The 16,860-nt window shown below is 36.0% G+C and overlaps 1 protein-coding gene across 1 annotated transcript in view; it reads left to right on the top strand.

Moving 5' to 3' along the window:
- The first annotated feature begins 2,395 nt into the window (after nt 1-2,395).
- sptlc1 (serine palmitoyltransferase, long chain base subunit 1) overlaps nt 2,396-16,860 on the top strand; it is a 34,044-nt gene continuing 19,579 nt past the window's right edge. The window contains exons 1-9 of the mRNA XM_030149930.1: nt 2,396-2,463; nt 5,863-5,970; nt 6,815-6,909; nt 8,348-8,441; nt 8,531-8,603; nt 11,878-12,010; nt 12,892-13,021; nt 13,897-13,986; nt 15,497-15,604. Of these exons, the coding sequence (XP_030005790.1) occupies nt 2,410-2,463; nt 5,863-5,970; nt 6,815-6,909; nt 8,348-8,441; nt 8,531-8,603; nt 11,878-12,010; nt 12,892-13,021; nt 13,897-13,986; nt 15,497-15,604 (885 nt within the window). The 5' untranslated portion in view covers nt 2,396-2,409. The remainder of the gene's footprint in view (nt 2,464-5,862; nt 5,971-6,814; nt 6,910-8,347; nt 8,442-8,530; nt 8,604-11,877; nt 12,011-12,891; nt 13,022-13,896; nt 13,987-15,496; nt 15,605-16,860) is intronic.

The following is a 16,860-nucleotide window of genomic DNA, read 5'->3' as shown; positions in this document are numbered from 1 at the left end:
TCTTAATATTATCTGTTAAGATCTGTATCTTTTATATAAGAAAAAAAAAATCTGATTCATGGTAGTACAATCCAGAAATCTTTTCCATGTTAGAATTTCTCTGAAGAGTAGGACAGTCATAGAATCATAACGGTTTGATTTTCTTGCAGCTCATAATTATAATTTACAGATTTAATGTTATGAGTTGAGTGCAATACCCTCAATTTTGTTTTAGATGATTGTTTGCATCATAATAACTTTTAAGTCAATCAGCAATAACTGGTAAATGATTTGTAATAAAAGTGTCTTAAAACATGATTTGGTCTTTGTGTGTCTTTGTTTCTGTGATGTGGGGTGAATAATGTTTTTGTTGTATTTTTTTGCTGCCTCTCAAACATGCATGTGACTTTCATAGACCTGAAATATAGATAAAGCTTTGTAAACTATAATTGTATGTTATCAATAAAGCTGAACACAGCTCAAGACAGTTGAATAAACATTCAGAGTCATAGAGAATGCCTTGTATTTAAAGATTTAGTAAACATTTATGAAGGACAACTGCAAATGAATATGCACTGAGTAAAGCAAATTAAATTATTAGTTTCATCATTGTTTTAATTTGCTGACTATAATAATAATGTGTTTATGCCATAAAATAATTCATAGTAAAGGAAATATAGAGGTAAACATTGAATATTTGTATGTACCTGCTAATCTGCTACAAATGAAGAGGAGTCTTCAGTAGATCAGATTCAGTTGGTTTGATCTTCAGGTGTTTTGGTTTGTTTGTTTTTTTTCCTCTGTTGCAATAATTAACAAAGGGAAGCGAAACACATACATTCAAATATTGATCCAAATACTATGGAGGTAGGTTTAACAATGCAAAAAATGCAGTACAAAAAAAACTTATCAAGTTTAACAAAAAGTAAATTATCAAACATTTGGAAGGTACGTTCACATTTGCGTTTTTTTGTAAAGGCTAATGTTTTATAATAAAATTTTAAGTCTTTAACAATAATGTTGATGTTAGGGAGGGATCTGGAGAATTTTGCTTTATGAATAGGAAATGTACCCATCAGTATAATTCCATTAATTAAGAAACATATAGATTTATTAGAGCATTCAAATTAATCATCATTTCCCTTTGAGATACTGAAATAAGTTTTTTGGTTCTGTTAAAAATAACTTTCTCCAGTTCCCTCTAATACACGGGTGTCAAACGTGGCCCGGGGGCCAAATCTGGCCTGCGGGATGAATTTATAAAGTGGAAGTTAGGGTATCAAACTCAAAAATAATATCATAATAACCTACAAATAATGACAACACCAATTTTTTTCTCTTTGATTTAGCACAAAAAATGTTAAATGATGAAAATGTTTACATTAACAAACTATCCTTTAACAATAAAATGTGAATATCCTGAAAAAATATGAGCAACCTGAAATGTCTAAAGAAAATTAAGTGCAATTTTAACAATTTTCTGCCTATTATTAAATGTTTTGTGCCTTTGTAGATGGGATCTGTAATGCAAATGTATAAATGATAAGTTGAGGCAGAATAGTGATAAAACTGTACTTATATTTCTTAACAAATTTCATTTTTTTCAGGTTATTCCTATCCTTTTTGTTTGGATAGTTTGTATCCTGGCTCACGGGATGAATTAGTGAAATACAGAAATTACACTGAAGACATTAACAATCAAGGATGTCAAAATAATTTTAGTTCAATTCCATCTAAAGTGGGTCAAACCAGTGAAATACTATCATAATAACCTATAAATAATGAAAACCACAAATTTTTCTATTTGTTTTAGTGTAAAAAAAAAAAAAAAAAAAAAGTAAAATTACAGAAAAATGTTAACATTTACAGACTAGCCTTTTACAAAAAAAAAAAAAAGTGAAAAACCTGAACAAATATGAACAACCTGAAATGTCTTAAGAGATTTAAGAGTAATTGTACCAATATTCTGTCTGTTATTAAATGTTTTGGGTATTTGTAGATCCACTGTGATCTGTGTGTTGTAATGAACATGTAAAAATGAGAAGCTGAGGCCAAATAATGGCATGAATTGTTAAAAATTGCACTTTTTTCTTCATAAATTTCATTTTGGTCATGGTTTGTTCATGTTTTTCCACATTTTTTAAAGGATAGTTTGTAGATGTAAAAATTTTGATAATATAATCTTACTTTTTTCACTCTAAAACATAGAATTTAGACATACTAATTTTGAAAATTGATATTAATGTACTATTATGTTATTATTTTAATGATCCGGCCCACTGCAGGTCATACTGGGCTGTGTGTGGCCCCTGAACTAACAGGAGTTTGACAGCCCTGCTCTAACAGAGGAGGAACTGGATCTTCAGGTGTACTATTTTTTCTGAATACGTAAACGCATCACGCGGGTGACGTAGCAGGGAGAAAATAAACATGGCGTCCGGGCAGCAGTGGGTGTTGGTGGAGATGGTGCAAGCATTTTATGAGGTATTTATCTGTCTTTATCAACTCTGTCGGCTAGAATAACTCACTGGTTTTTAGAAACGTATATCCCGCGGATGTGTATGTGTGTGTGAGATGGTGTAAAAGTAACTTTAAGGCTGTTTACTGTAAACGAAACTCTTGATTCAGGAAGTGTCCGAGGGCCGTTGAGAGGAATGTTTGACAGACTCTCTCAGCCAATCAGGTGGTAGCTTGTAGCTGCGGCCGGTGTTTTTGACCAATCAGCGCCAAGAGCACAAGTAACAAGGAAGTTGGAAAGACTCGTAACTGTGTCGAAACCTGCTCTGCTGAAGCTAGAACAGTTGAACAGTTATGGTCGAAATGTGATAGTTTTGTCTTTAGATTAAGGCAAGATCAGGACATGTACAAAATACGACACGATTCACAGTTTTCCCAGTTATCCCATATTATTTCTACTACAGTATTAGTTTTGTATATGGAGCTATTCCAGTGAAACACACCACACTGACTGTGTTTGATCACCTGTTTGGACAATGGCCTTCAGCTGCCATCACACACAGAGAAAACAGACTATGACTGAAGCTTTAAGGTCGAAAAATGTTGAATGAGTGTCCCTTAGCTTATCTAATTGTGGTCTGATCTGATATGTAGTATGACATATCTGGTACTGTATAATATAGTGTATATGTTGTGTCATCTACAGTACACACTAATTTACAAATACAGATTACTTAGAAGATCAGTGTCCACCCTCTTTGCTCATTTTGTCACAATACAGATGAAACATTAGCTCATGTGTTTTGGGAATGTGCCTTCAGTCATATTTTTTGGTGTGATATCAGTCTTTTTTTAAATAGAAAACTGGATATTTCTCTAAACTTCAAAATTGAATATTATTTATTTATTTAATGATCTACCTGTTAAGAAACTGTTTATTCTTAATCTCATTTCATTATTAGCAAAATTTCATGTGCATGCAAGCAAATTTGCCAAACAGAAACCTAACTTTGTGGTCTTTCAGTCCTACTTAAAATCCTACTTGGACACTCTGAACTTTTGCATTAACTCTAACTGTGAAAACTAAAGCCTTATGGAACAAATTTAAGTTGTAATTTTTAATTTTTTTTTTTTTTTTTTACTTTTATTTATTTATTATTTATTTAATTTACTTACCTATCTATGTACTTTTATTTAATTTCTTCCTGCCTCACCTCAAGCATTATGTTTTCCATATTATGTTTATTACTGTTGACTGCTGTTGACCTTTTTTGTATACGGCATTATGTAAATAAAGTTTTTGGGAAAAAAAAAACAAAACAAAACAGATTCATTGTATTACTCCCAGGGGTAAATTCAGTGTTAGCTCAGGAAAAGAGAAAAAAGAAAGAAAAAGCACAATTTGAACAAGTAATCAGTGAATTGGTGAGAAAATGTATTCATAAAGTACTTGTATAACAATAGCCTAATAACAAAAATCAGTTTAACCAGAGGCATTTATAAATGTCAAAAAATAGGAGCCAAACATACCACACAAGCAAAATGTTTCAATACAGCAAAACAGGAGCCAGAAGATCTCATAAGAGTATCCCAAAAGTCAACATTTAACTAGATGTAACAGTTAGAGTAGGAGGATGCATTGTCAAAAATGTTACTATGAAAAAAGTCATAATTTTCAATGAGGATAAAACATTGTAATTTCTTTTTTAAGTTGAATAGCTGAGATGGAATTATTAGCATGTATCCCCAACCCAACAATAAAAAAACAAAACTTAAACTGTCCAACCAAGGAGTGGATGAACCACAATTATATTATTATCTTTTAAAAAACTTTTCCAAAGTTACTTAACATTTGCAGTACTCGAGCAGTCAGTGCCATAAACATGAATTCCACCTCTCCAAGAAGTAAAACATCCACTGTACTGACCAGTTTGACTAACTGACAGATTTATTATTTATGCACAGCCCTAATTATACTTATACTTATGACAATAAATGCCAGATCATTATATACTTCCAGTTTTATGTCCAGTATGGAATATTTGTGAGGTTGTGTAGCTGCTTAGGGGAGTTTAGGTTTAGAGTCTGTGTCTGACTGGGAGCTGGGCAGTTTTTAATGCTCACTAACTGAATTTCTTGACTGGTTTTACACACTGTTGTATCTGTAGATGAACAGGGTAGAGATGCTGACTAATTCAGGAGAAAGAGATTGGTTTTGTTTTTTTGTTTGCAGAAAATGACTGAAGTCCTCTCCATAGAAGTGACTATATTGCAACAGATGACAAAAATCAGTAGAATAGATCTTTATTGTCATTGTTACAGGAACAATGAAAATCCATTCAGCAGCAAACAAAGTACAAAAAAGACTGTATAAAAATATCACAAAAGATACTGAGAGATATTGGCAATAAATTATTAAAAGCTTAGAAATGGAGGTACCTGATGTAAAACAAAAAAAAAAAAGTAACAGCCATGCTAGTACACAAGCACACACAAATCCTCCATACACACGACCAGTTAAATGTTCTAGAACACCCCAATTTTTCCAGTTTTGTATTGAAATTCAAGCAGTTCCAGTCCAATGAACAGCTTGAAATGGTACAAAGATAAGCGGTGAACTGCCAGAGGTAAAAAAAAAAAAAAAAAAAAAAAAAAAAAAAAGGTAAGGCTAAACAAAACTGAAAAATAATGTACATTTCAGAGTTATACAAAAAGGTGAACAAGAAATGGATTAACAACTTAAAGCAGTTCTGCAGCAATGGAGGTTGATCAAGCCTGGAAAGTTGGTGCTACCAATTCCTCCAGGTGTCCCAATGTTTGTGAATTCCTTCCAACCCCCTGTGTCTGCAGAAAAGGAATGTTGGAACACACTTTGGTACCATAGCGTTGGGAGCATTATTTGAACAGTTTTGGACAGCAGAAAGTAGTGTGTTACTATAGAAATGGAAAAATGTGGGTGTTCTAAAACTTTTGACCGGTTGTGTAGACCTTTTTAGGCTATTCTTTGCCCTCAGTGAGTTTAAAATGTGTGGTTTAAAACTATTTTGCATGAAGTAAACATGAGAAATGACAGTGGATAATTCAGAATATTAGAATTTGTGAATGTGTAACATTAACTAAAACAAAATTGACACAATCTTTGTAACAGTGTTATAGAAAAGTCTCACAGTGATTAAATATTTGCATGGTGTGGTCATGGTAAGTATATATTGAATTATGACCCCTACATTATTACACACATGTTGTATTTTGTCTGAACACAGCCACAATGTACTAAAGCAGGTTATTTTTGTCCTTTATGGTGCAAAGTTTACAAGGATTTATCACCTTTACGCCATCAGACTTCCATGTAGACTTCCACCACACACTTTCTAACACCAGCCCAACCAGACAGGGGTCTAAGCTCCATGTCCATGTCCTCCTCAGGCTCCTGCGTATCACCTCATTCTAGAGGGGATCCTCATACTGTGGATCATCAGGCTGCTCTTCTCAAAGACCTACAAACTGCATGAGACCTACAAGCTGACAGAGAAGGTACGGTCAGCAGCACCGAGCAGTGAAAACTAAACCACTGCATTGTAGGGATGTAACCATATGAACATTTCATATCATATTTCATATTGTGACCAAAATTATCACGGTTATCATTATTATCGCGGTATTGTTGAAATTGTGCTCAAAATGTTCAAAAAGTACTGATACACACACTGAAATAATTTAACCAAGTTGTATTTTGGAAAAAAAAAAAAACAACTGAAAAAACAAATAAAAATAATTGGCACAATGCACTTTCTCTTGGCAGAAACATTCAAATATTAACCTTTAGTGGTCTGAGCCTATTTTGGCTTTATATATATATATATATATATATATATATATATTTATAAACAAATGTTTATTATACCCATGTTTGGCATCTTTTTTTCCAGTGCAACTTCATCTATCTCTTCTGTCTATTATTTTTTCACTTTAACCTACTATAAAAACACAAAAGGACAAAAAAACACACAAAAAAGATAAAATCCGATTTGAAAAATGTATATAATTTATTGCATAAATAACACACAGATGCTTAACGAACCTTTTCACAGACGTTAAAAGTGAATATTGGTTCCAAATATTAGGTATAGAAAATTAAAATTGTCATAAATTAAAACTATACTCAAATATTTGATATAAAAGCAGATCTTTACAGAGGTGTTTTCTCCGGAAAAGTGCGGTAATCAAACACAGTTATCACGATAATTGGAATTTAAACGGTAATGCTAACCGTCTGCAATTTTACCGCAGTTTATCGTCATACTGGTAATCGTTACATCCCTACTGCATTGTTTGTTTGTGTGTCATAAAGCAGCTGTGGTGTTGTTGCTTCTCACAGGAAAAGGAGGACCTGATTGAGGAGTGGCAGCCTGATCCTCTGGTCCCTCCTATTTCCAAAGACCACCCGTCACTCAACTATGATGTTGTAACAGGGTAAAACAGCTTCACTCACATCTCGAATGTATTTTGTTATAGGACGCACAATACCTTCACACTTTTAGTTGGTATGAATGAGCCGACGATCCCTTTAGTAAGAATGTAGTGAGTAATATAATAAATGTGTGGCTCTCAGAGTAGAGTCGAACCAGTTCGGTGTGATTCAAGAGCTGGTTCCGGAGTCGCCCTAAAACTGCAGTAAATATCATAAACAGTACGTCCAAATGAAACTTTGACTGTTGTTACAAAAACAGTTAGTTTAGCGTGTGTACTGCCTTATTAAAAAAAAGAAGAAAAACTAGAGGGTCTGATCAATCGGTAACATGTGGACACGTGGTGTTCAACAGTCTGTCATATAAGCAGAGTAACTTAGATGCATGTATTAGACATATTTGAGCAGGTATTTATAAGCACTTTAACATTATGTAGAACTAAAGAGATAACATTTTTAGGTGAAAAATGTGAAATTAGAATAGAATAGAATAGAATAGAATGCCTTTATTGTCATTATACATATGTACAACGAAATTATAAATTACTGCTCGGTAACATGCAGACTCGAAACGGACATCAATTTTTTAAGCTTTGTGCACAGATTCAAAACGTGGTTCTCGACAGAAATTGGTATCAAATAGGATGAAAACCTTTTAGATATTATGTTCAGCTATGTTGAAAATAGATTTTGGAGTAAAATATGAATGGGTGGATGGATGGATGGATGGATGGATGGATGGATGGATGGATGATGAATGAATGAACAGACAATGGATGGATGGATGGATTAATGGATCGACTATTGTTTATGTAGTTTTCCAGGCTTTCTTCCACTTCAGTTTATAATAATAATAATAATAATAATAATGATAATGATAATAATAATAATAATAATAATAATAATAATAATAATAATAATAATAATAATAATGATAATGATAATAATAATAATAATATGATATAATATCAGTAAATGCCAGGGGCAGATCCTCACAGTGTTAACGCTTGTCGACTGTAAACTCTCAGACTTCTTGTGCTCGTGTTGTTTGAATTACGACCGTACCTGAAACCCTTTATGAGCAGAACCGATACAAAGTTTGGAGCAGAATTCTTCAGGTTTCCGTTCGTCCAAACTCTTAAACATGAAACTGCCGGTCATCAGCTCTGTTCGACTCCACTGCATTAGCTGAGCTGCACTGCCACGCAGCCGTCGTAAAACTCTGCGTTAGACATAATCTGTGCGAGTCGGTCGTATTTGCTCGTTAAAGTGAATGGAAAACAATGGCAGCATTAGACGGTTCAGCCCCGTGGGACGGTGAAGGAAATGCTTAGCTGAAGTTCTGCTCGTGCTCCATGGGCTGTAAACGTAAAGCCACCGGCCTGGTAAATATATAATGGGCTTCAGAGTCTCCACTTAATGTCGTCGTCTTTTCTTTCACAGACCTCCGAGCCACAAAATCATAATCAATGGAAAAGAGTGCATTAACTTTGCATCATTTAACTTTCTGGGTCTCCTCGACAACGAGCGGGTCAAGGTCAGTTTTCTCAGCTCGTTCGTAGATTTTCTCTTCTTTGAAGCTGTGGCGTACTCAAACTATTTACCTTCTGACTTTCCTAATTTCAGCAAAAGGCTTTGGCATCTCTGAAAAAATATGGCGTGGGCACATGCGGTCCCAGAGGCTTCTACGGAACCTTTGGTGAGTGAAATGTTCACGTGTGCTTTTGTTGGGAACACCTCTTTCTTATGTTTTATGTTGCATTTCCATGTAGTACACAGGTGTCAAACATGCGGCCCGGGGGCCAAATCCAGCCCGCCAAAGGGTCCAATCCGGTCCGTGGGATGAATTTGTGAAATGCAAAAATGACACTGAAGATATTAACAATCAAGGATGTTCGAATCATTTTAGGTCAATTCAGTCTAAAGTGGGTCAGAGCAGTAAAATATTATCAGAATAAACTATAAATAATGAAAACCACTAACTTTTTTCTTGGTTTTAGTGTAAAAAAAAAAAAAAAAAGTTAAATTACACCAGTGGTTCTCAAACTTTTTCTGTCGGGCCCCCCTTTGGACCACGAAAAATCTCCAAGCCCCCCTCAACCCCAACAACATTGTACCTGTGGTGCAATTATAACTTTTATTGAAAGAAACATCTATATCGTTAGAATACTTTTTGCTTTTCCTTGAATAATTTGTTGTGCAAATTAAAAATAACTTAGATTTTTGATTGAATAATATAAATGACCTCAACAAAACTGCTCCCTGAGACATTATTTTTCCAATTAAAAATAGAAAATGTGTAATTATCTTACAACTATGACAATAAGGTAAATTTTTTTGTAGAACAACAAACAAATTTTGGTAACAAAGGTGAACATTTTAACAATATCAGTGGCTGCAATGAGCCGGTTTCCGTTGCACATCTCAGAACATTAAAGTTGAATTTGTACAAACTGTGCAAAACCAGAAACATTGCACATTTTTCTTTTCCAGTCCTTGTCCACTCTCCAAACCTAAACTCTTGGTCTAGTCTAGTGACAGATCACCATGGCAGTAGATTTGTTTGTTGTACGTCCTTAAAATGAATCCAGGGTGCTCCAACGCTAAAACATTAGTTCCACCTGCTACATGTTCGAACCTGAAGAAAAAAAACAAAACACCTAGGAATGATCCCATGCCCCCCCTGGAAAGCCTGCGCGCCCTCCCGGGGGGGCCCAGCCCACAGTTTGAGAAACGCTGAATTACACAGAAATGTTTACATTTACAGACAAGTCTTTTACAAAAACTGTGAATAACCTGAACAAATACGAACAACCTGAAATATCTAAATAGAAGTATGTGGAATTTTCACAATATTCTGCCTGTTCTTTAATGTTTTGTGTATTTGTAGATCCACTGTGATCTGTAAGTTGTGGCGCACATGTATAAATGATAAACTAAGGCCTAATATTGTTAAAATTGCACTTATTTTTCTTAAGAATTTTCAGGGTGTTCATATTTGTTCATGTTATGTTCAATTACAGTTCATAGATGTAAACATTTACATTACGGAATTTGACTTTTTTCACTCAAAAACAGAAAAAACTTTGGAGTTGGCATTATTTATCAGTTCTTATGCTATTATTTATATTATTTTACTGGTCCGGCCCACTTTAGATCATATTAAGCTGCATGTGGCCCCTGAACTAAAATGAGTTTGACACCCCTGATGTAGTATAATTGCTTCTTAGTCGTGTACTTCTTCATCTTGACCACATGTGCATATGTAAATGTGTTTGTGTTTGATGTGTTGTCTGTATCACTGTGGTTTTCTTGCTTCTGTACATGAGTTAGAGCTACATGAGTGTCTACTGCAGTGGGTTCCAAACTTTTTTGTCTCGTGACCCCATTTTAACATCACAAATTTCTGGTGACCCCAGACATTCAAAATGGAGACTTTTTTTTTCTTTTGCTAAAATAATTTGTTTTTGATCATGTAATAGTTTGCTATACTATGTTGCAAATAAACGTTAATTTTAGAGGACATTTAGTCTATATAATGTATATTATTGTGGACAGAGGCAGTAAATCCAGGTGTAGATTACTGCACAAAGGGAGAGTTGGATTTTCCTTGGTCAGGATCTGTCCAGTCAGTCCAGCTGTGATTTACAAGGAGGACAATTAATACTGAACAAACAAGAACTGAAACTATGAATTATGAAAGAGCTGCAGCATCTGAAACTGACCACAGTGAACATTTGACACAGAAACAGAACCACAGTGCTGCAGTTTCAGACTCAGTTTGTCTTTTATGTATTGTGATTGTCTGTTAACTCACCATATATTTTATATTAGTAAGTTTTTACTCTTATTTTTATCAATTACTATAAATTTCAGGCGACCCCATTTGAATTCCAGGCGACCCCATGTGGGGTCCTGACCCCAAGGTTGGAAAACACTGGTCTACTGTGTTTGATGCTGACAGATGTGACATAAACCATTTGTTTGCCTGTTTTAACAGACGTCATGTCCAGTACTAGTCAGGAACTCTTTCTTTCCCTCCACCATCAGACTCCTGAACAGCTGACAGGAGTCAACAACAACAACCATACTGACTGTTGACAGTGTTTACATTTTCAACTGTGATACTGTTTACGCATCTTATATGCATTAATTGCACATATGTCATACTGTTCATCTCTGACACTTTTGCACATTTAACATATTTATCTCAGACAGTTTGCACAATTACCCATACATTGCACACTTATGTAAATATGTATTTTTTTGTCTTAGTAGTAGAAGTTCATATTTTATATTCATTCTTCCTAGTTAGATTATTGTATTTCTATTTTTATACATCTTAAATTCTCTTTGCATTCAGTATGGATGGCAAAGTAAGATGTTCATTGCACAGGGAAGCCTGTTTCTTACTGTATACATGACAGTAAAAACACATAGAATCTGTGAATCATAGTAGACTTCTCTACTTTATTAGAAGTTTTCGCGGCACACACATAAATAAAACACATACATTTTGCTGCTTTTTTATCAACCTTCCAAACTCCTCCAGCATTTTAGTGTCCTGAAACTGGAGACTTTTAGAAAAGAAACTGACCCTTTTCTAATTAAGAAACTCTGGTGTTGTGTGGTAACGTAGAGCTTTGACAGGCAGCTCTTAATTTAACATGGATACTGAATTACAGGTGATTCAATCCTTGTGGTGTCCCTCTTGTGCAGTTAAACTCATGCAAGGCTGTTACATGAGTGATTTGCACTAGTTACTGTGTCCAGCCGTGTTATCACCTCATGCAACATACATTTCAGGCTTTTCAGAATGTTTAAAACTTATATCTGAGACTTGACTCAAATGCAAATGTTAGTTTCACAGAGATGCTTCAGTGTGAATGCGTCCAAATGTTTTTCCTCAGAAGAAACAGCTGCTCCATCTGAATACACTTCTTGTTGTGAATGAGAACTTCCTGTTTCCCCAGACGTTCACCTGGAGCTGGAGAGTCGTCTGGCCAAATTTATGAAGACAGAAGAGGCCATCATCTACTCCTATGGCTTTGCAACTATTGCAAGTGCGATACCTGCCTACTCCAAGAGGGGGGACATCATCTTTGTGTAAGAACTGTCTTGGCTACTCTATCAGAATGGACTAATCATGCTAGTCAGGTGTTTGTTGACATGTAGTGCAAATTTTGTTCAAATCTTTAGAAAATGTGCAACAGAAAATTCAAGTTTATACCGTTACTGTTATGTGAATATGAAGTGTTGGTTCATGGAGATCAGGAGTCGCTACATATTTGTAGAAACTACATGTTGTAACTGCACTAAAATCAGTAGTTGTAGAGTTTCTGGCCTATTTTGTTTGATTCATAACCTTAAATTATTAATAAATCAGCTTATTTTGGCATAAGGTCTGTGTAGAGTCAGTTTAAAGATGTTGACTCTGTGCTAGTTAGATGAAGTATTTCATTCCATGACCTCCAACATGAGCTGCTGGTTTAGGAGCTGACAGACATCTGTGACCCAGAATTTTATCACCTTTTCAAAACCCTGAAGCCGGTTTCACTGCTGGCAGACATCTGATGTTTCTCACTCATTTTATTAAACTCATCCACAGTTTGTCAGAGTCTATGTTTAATGCTGCACAAGATCCAACTAACATGTTCTGTTCCCGTCCACACATGCCTTCATTCTCCATTTATTCAATAAACCTGCACTTCCACCAGCTTTTCCACTTTTGTAAAAACTTTTTTACAGTGTTTTTTTTTTAATGTTTTTTGAGTTTATGTAATACGATAACAGCTGGACAGAGACACTGTACTCAGTCACTGCCAGTGAAGGTCTATAATAGGACAGTATTCAGTATTTGGCCAAATAATAACTGTTGACAGTGTCTTTATGTGACAGTGTGTCATCATGATGACTGTGTTTATTAAATACTGCACACAGATCATGACAGTCAGACAGGTTTATGTGGTTGTTTTGTGTGTTTTCAGGGATGAGGCAGCCTGCTTCTCCATCCAGAAAGGCCTTCAGGCCTCACGCAGCTTCATCAAATACTTCAAACATAATGATATGGAAGATCTGGAGAGGCTGCTGAAGGAGCAGGAGCTGGAGGACCAGAAGGTTAGGCCGTATTTCTATTACATGTTTATTATCAGTCAAACACATTTTATTTATACATAGTGGTGTGTACTGGCAAGAATCTGGCGATACGATACAAATCACAATACTAGGATCACGGTACGATATATCACGATACTGTTAAAAAGGCAATTTTTTTATGGTTTTGTTTCTTTTTTAAAAGCTTATTTCCTGGAAGAATGGAATTACACCAGAAATCTGCACAAATACTAAACACATCACCAAATGTTCCTGTGTTCAAACTGCAGCTCTGTTTTACAGACATTCCAGTTTCAGATCCTGTTCAAATGTTCATATTCTATTAGTTCACCACTAACATCAGAACAGGATTTTAGTTCAATCCCAACAAAGGAACGAACATTTTTTAATAAAACAGTGTTAAATAATAATACATAAAATATAAACAAAAAAGAAAAACAAAAAAAAAACAAAAATGAACCTCCACAATATCTGCATTTAAATAAATGCCTAAAAATATTGATTCAGTACTTTTTAATATCGATACAGTATTGTGAAATTAAATATCGTGATATATTGCAGAACCGATATTTTCGTACACCCCTATTTATATAGCACCACATCATAACACGAGTTATCTGATGACACTTTACATTTAAAGCTGGTCTAAACCGGACTCTTAAGCGAATTCACACACCAACAGGAGCAAACACTTGGTGACAGTAGTGAGGAAAAACTGAGCACAAGGTCTATTCTATCAGTGCATTTACAAATGTTTCCTATTGAGCATACGGTTTAATTTTTAGGAATATTTAAAATAACTCATACATACAGAATGAGCACCACTGACACGTCAGGGGTTAAAGGGTTATGATACTAACATTTGGTTTCTGTTGCAGAATCCTCGAAAGGCTCGCGTGACCCGGAAGTTCATCGTAGTGGAGGGACTGTACATCAACACGGCAGACGTCTGTCCTCTGCCTGAACTGGTAAATGCAGTACCTCCACAGCTGCTAATTACACTTGACTGAGTAGATTCACTCCCAGAGTAAATGAATGAGGTCAGTTTGTAGCGGTGCCTCCATCTCTGAGTCATGAATAAGCACATGTTTCTGCTGGACTTGGGAAGAGGACAATATAATTAGCTGGTGATTTGATATTCCAGCAGCTGATGGAGCCTTTTACAGACATGCTGCTCTTTCTATGAGTGGGTGAATGAGACGTTGTAATTTTTTTTCAACGGCCAATACTGATTGTTAGCAATCAAAAAGATGATAACTGATAATTAGAATCGATACAAACTTAGAAAAGCACTCAGAGAGTGCAGACCTCCACGAAGGAAGATCAGCCCCCCCAGTCACCACCAAAATGTAATCATTTGTTCCTTGTGCCAGTATCAACATTGCCTGAAAATTTCATCAAAATCCGTCCATAACTTTTTGAGTTATCTTGCTAACAGACAAACAAACAAACAAACAAACAGACGAACTCAGATGAAAGCCTAACCTCCACCATTCCTTGGCAGAGGTAAACATGATGTTTGTGTCAGAATGGACACAAATAATGGCTGTCTGTTTATTCAAATAAAGCACAATTCAGTAATATTACAACAATAATCATACCTCATTTTCAGATTGAACTGGACAGTCTAGATACTGTAATGCCGTGTTTCCACTATGTGGTACCAGCTTGACTCAACTCGACTCGGCCTTTTTGCGTTTCCATTACGAAAAAGGACCTGGAATCTGGTACCTGGTACTAGTTTTTTGGTCTCACCTCCGCTGAGGTTCCAGGACTGGGGACCAGATACTAAAAGGTGACACTGTGTAAACACTGCAGACCACTGATTGGTCAGAGTTGTCTGTGTGACCCGCCCTTTTACAAAAAACAGATGCAGTAGTTGACAGTAAATCTGTCAGTAGGTGAATCCACATGATGACAGTAAACTGTAAAACTACACCATGGTTTGTCCAGGAGGTTCAGACGTAAAAATTCAGCATGAGCTTGACAACACACAACGAGCGAGTTTGTCAGCAACTCTGAGCAGATGACACGGAAGTAACACCGCATCGCTATGACGACCAGGTACTGTAAAGTGGGTAGTATCTGTAATGGAAACGGTCTGGAATGGGACCTGGTACCAGAGTGGAATCGAGCTATTCCACATAGTGGAAACGCGGCATATGTTCTTGTCTGATTTCGTTGTTAATAGGATATTATTTGTGACTTGCAACCAAACAAATAGAGCACACAGTGGTGACTACAGACAGAGAGGCAGAGTTTGGTCATATATTGGATTAAAGGAACGACAGTACCATTAAATATTGTATTCTATGTTCAGTCAGAACGATAATCAATGATCCGCTGCTTCCGGTTGATCACCTTGTTGTTGTGTTTCACATCTGAATCACTCTGAAATCTAACAAGTTGGACTTTGTAACTTCTCCGTCTTAACTCTCTCTTAATCCTCCGTTGTGTCTGTGTTTTTTTTTAAACCAGGTGAAGCTCAAGTACAAATACAAGGTGCGGATCTTTCTGGAGGAGAGCATGTCTTTCGGCGTGTTAGGAGAACATGGCCGAGGAGTCACCGAGCACTTTGGGGTCAATGTGAGTTCACCCAGCGCAGCTCTACGTAAATACACACTAAGAGGTCAAATTTAGAAATCGCGTACAAAATTATTGCGCAGAATGTTTTCATAGAGGGTCAGCAAACATTCAGTATGTGACGTTGCGTGATGTCTAGCAGTGAAATTGCAGACTGTCACCAAACGAATCCTCCCGTCATCATCGAGGTCACAGGTGTCAAAAATGTGGCCCGGGGGCCAAATCCAGCCCACCAAAGGGTCCAATCCGGCCGTGGAATGAATTTGTGAAATGCAAAAATTACACTGAAAATATGAACAATCAAGGATGTTCAAATCATCTAAGGTCAGATCAATCTAAAGTGGGTCAGAGCAGTAAAATACTATCATAATAACCTATAATTAACGGAAACCACAAATTTTTCCCTTTGTTTTAGTGTTAGAAAAGTAAAATTGCACAAAAATGTTTACATTTACAGACTAGCCTTTTACAAAAAATGTGAATAACCTGAAATGTCTTAAGAGAAGTATGTGGAACTGTACCAATATTCTGCCTGTTAAAAAAACTTTGGTGTATTTGTAGATCTACTGTGATGTGTACGTTGTGATACACGTGTAAATAAATAAACTAAGACGTAATATTGTTAAAATTGCACTTATTTTTCTGACAAAATTTCAGGTTGTTCATATTTGTTCAAGTTATATTCATGTACAGTTTGTAGATGTAAACATTTTCATGATGTTTTTTCACTCAAAAACATAGAAAAAACTTTGGAGTTGATGTTATTTGTCAGTTCTTATCCTATTAATTATGTTATTTTACTGGTCCGGCCCACTTTAGATCAGATTCGGCTATATGTGGCCCCTGAACTAAATGAGTTTGACACCCCCCTGATCTAGGGTGACTAGTAAAGAGGCCCAAGTCCCTCATTAGAGCCAGTGTTTGTTTTGTTGGATCTAGATTTACTATGACGGGCTCCTCTACTCACTGTGAGCTCAGTCTGTCTCTGACCAAAACTCACAATCAACACAAATCCACCTCCAGCTGATTCATCGCTTTACACACAAACACAAGCCGAGTCAACACTGCTGGTCACCACAGTTCAGGAGCAAAAACTGTGACATGAAGCAATCTGAAAAGGCAGCCAAAAGATTGAAGGTTTAAGTATCACAGTTTTCACTGTGTGTGTGTGTGTGTGTGTGTGTGTGTGTGTGTGTGTGTGTGTGTGTGTGTGTGTGTGTGACATTGGTGCAGATGGATGAGTTGAGAGACATGACTCT

Source organism: Sphaeramia orbicularis, chromosome 12 (assembly GCF_902148855.1).
Source record: "Sphaeramia orbicularis chromosome 12, fSphaOr1.1, whole genome shotgun sequence".
Lineage (NCBI taxonomy): Eukaryota > Metazoa > Chordata > Actinopteri > Kurtiformes > Apogonidae > Sphaeramia > Sphaeramia orbicularis.
Note: the sequence above shows the minus strand (reverse complement) of the source record. Positions and strands in the feature narration are given on the sequence as shown.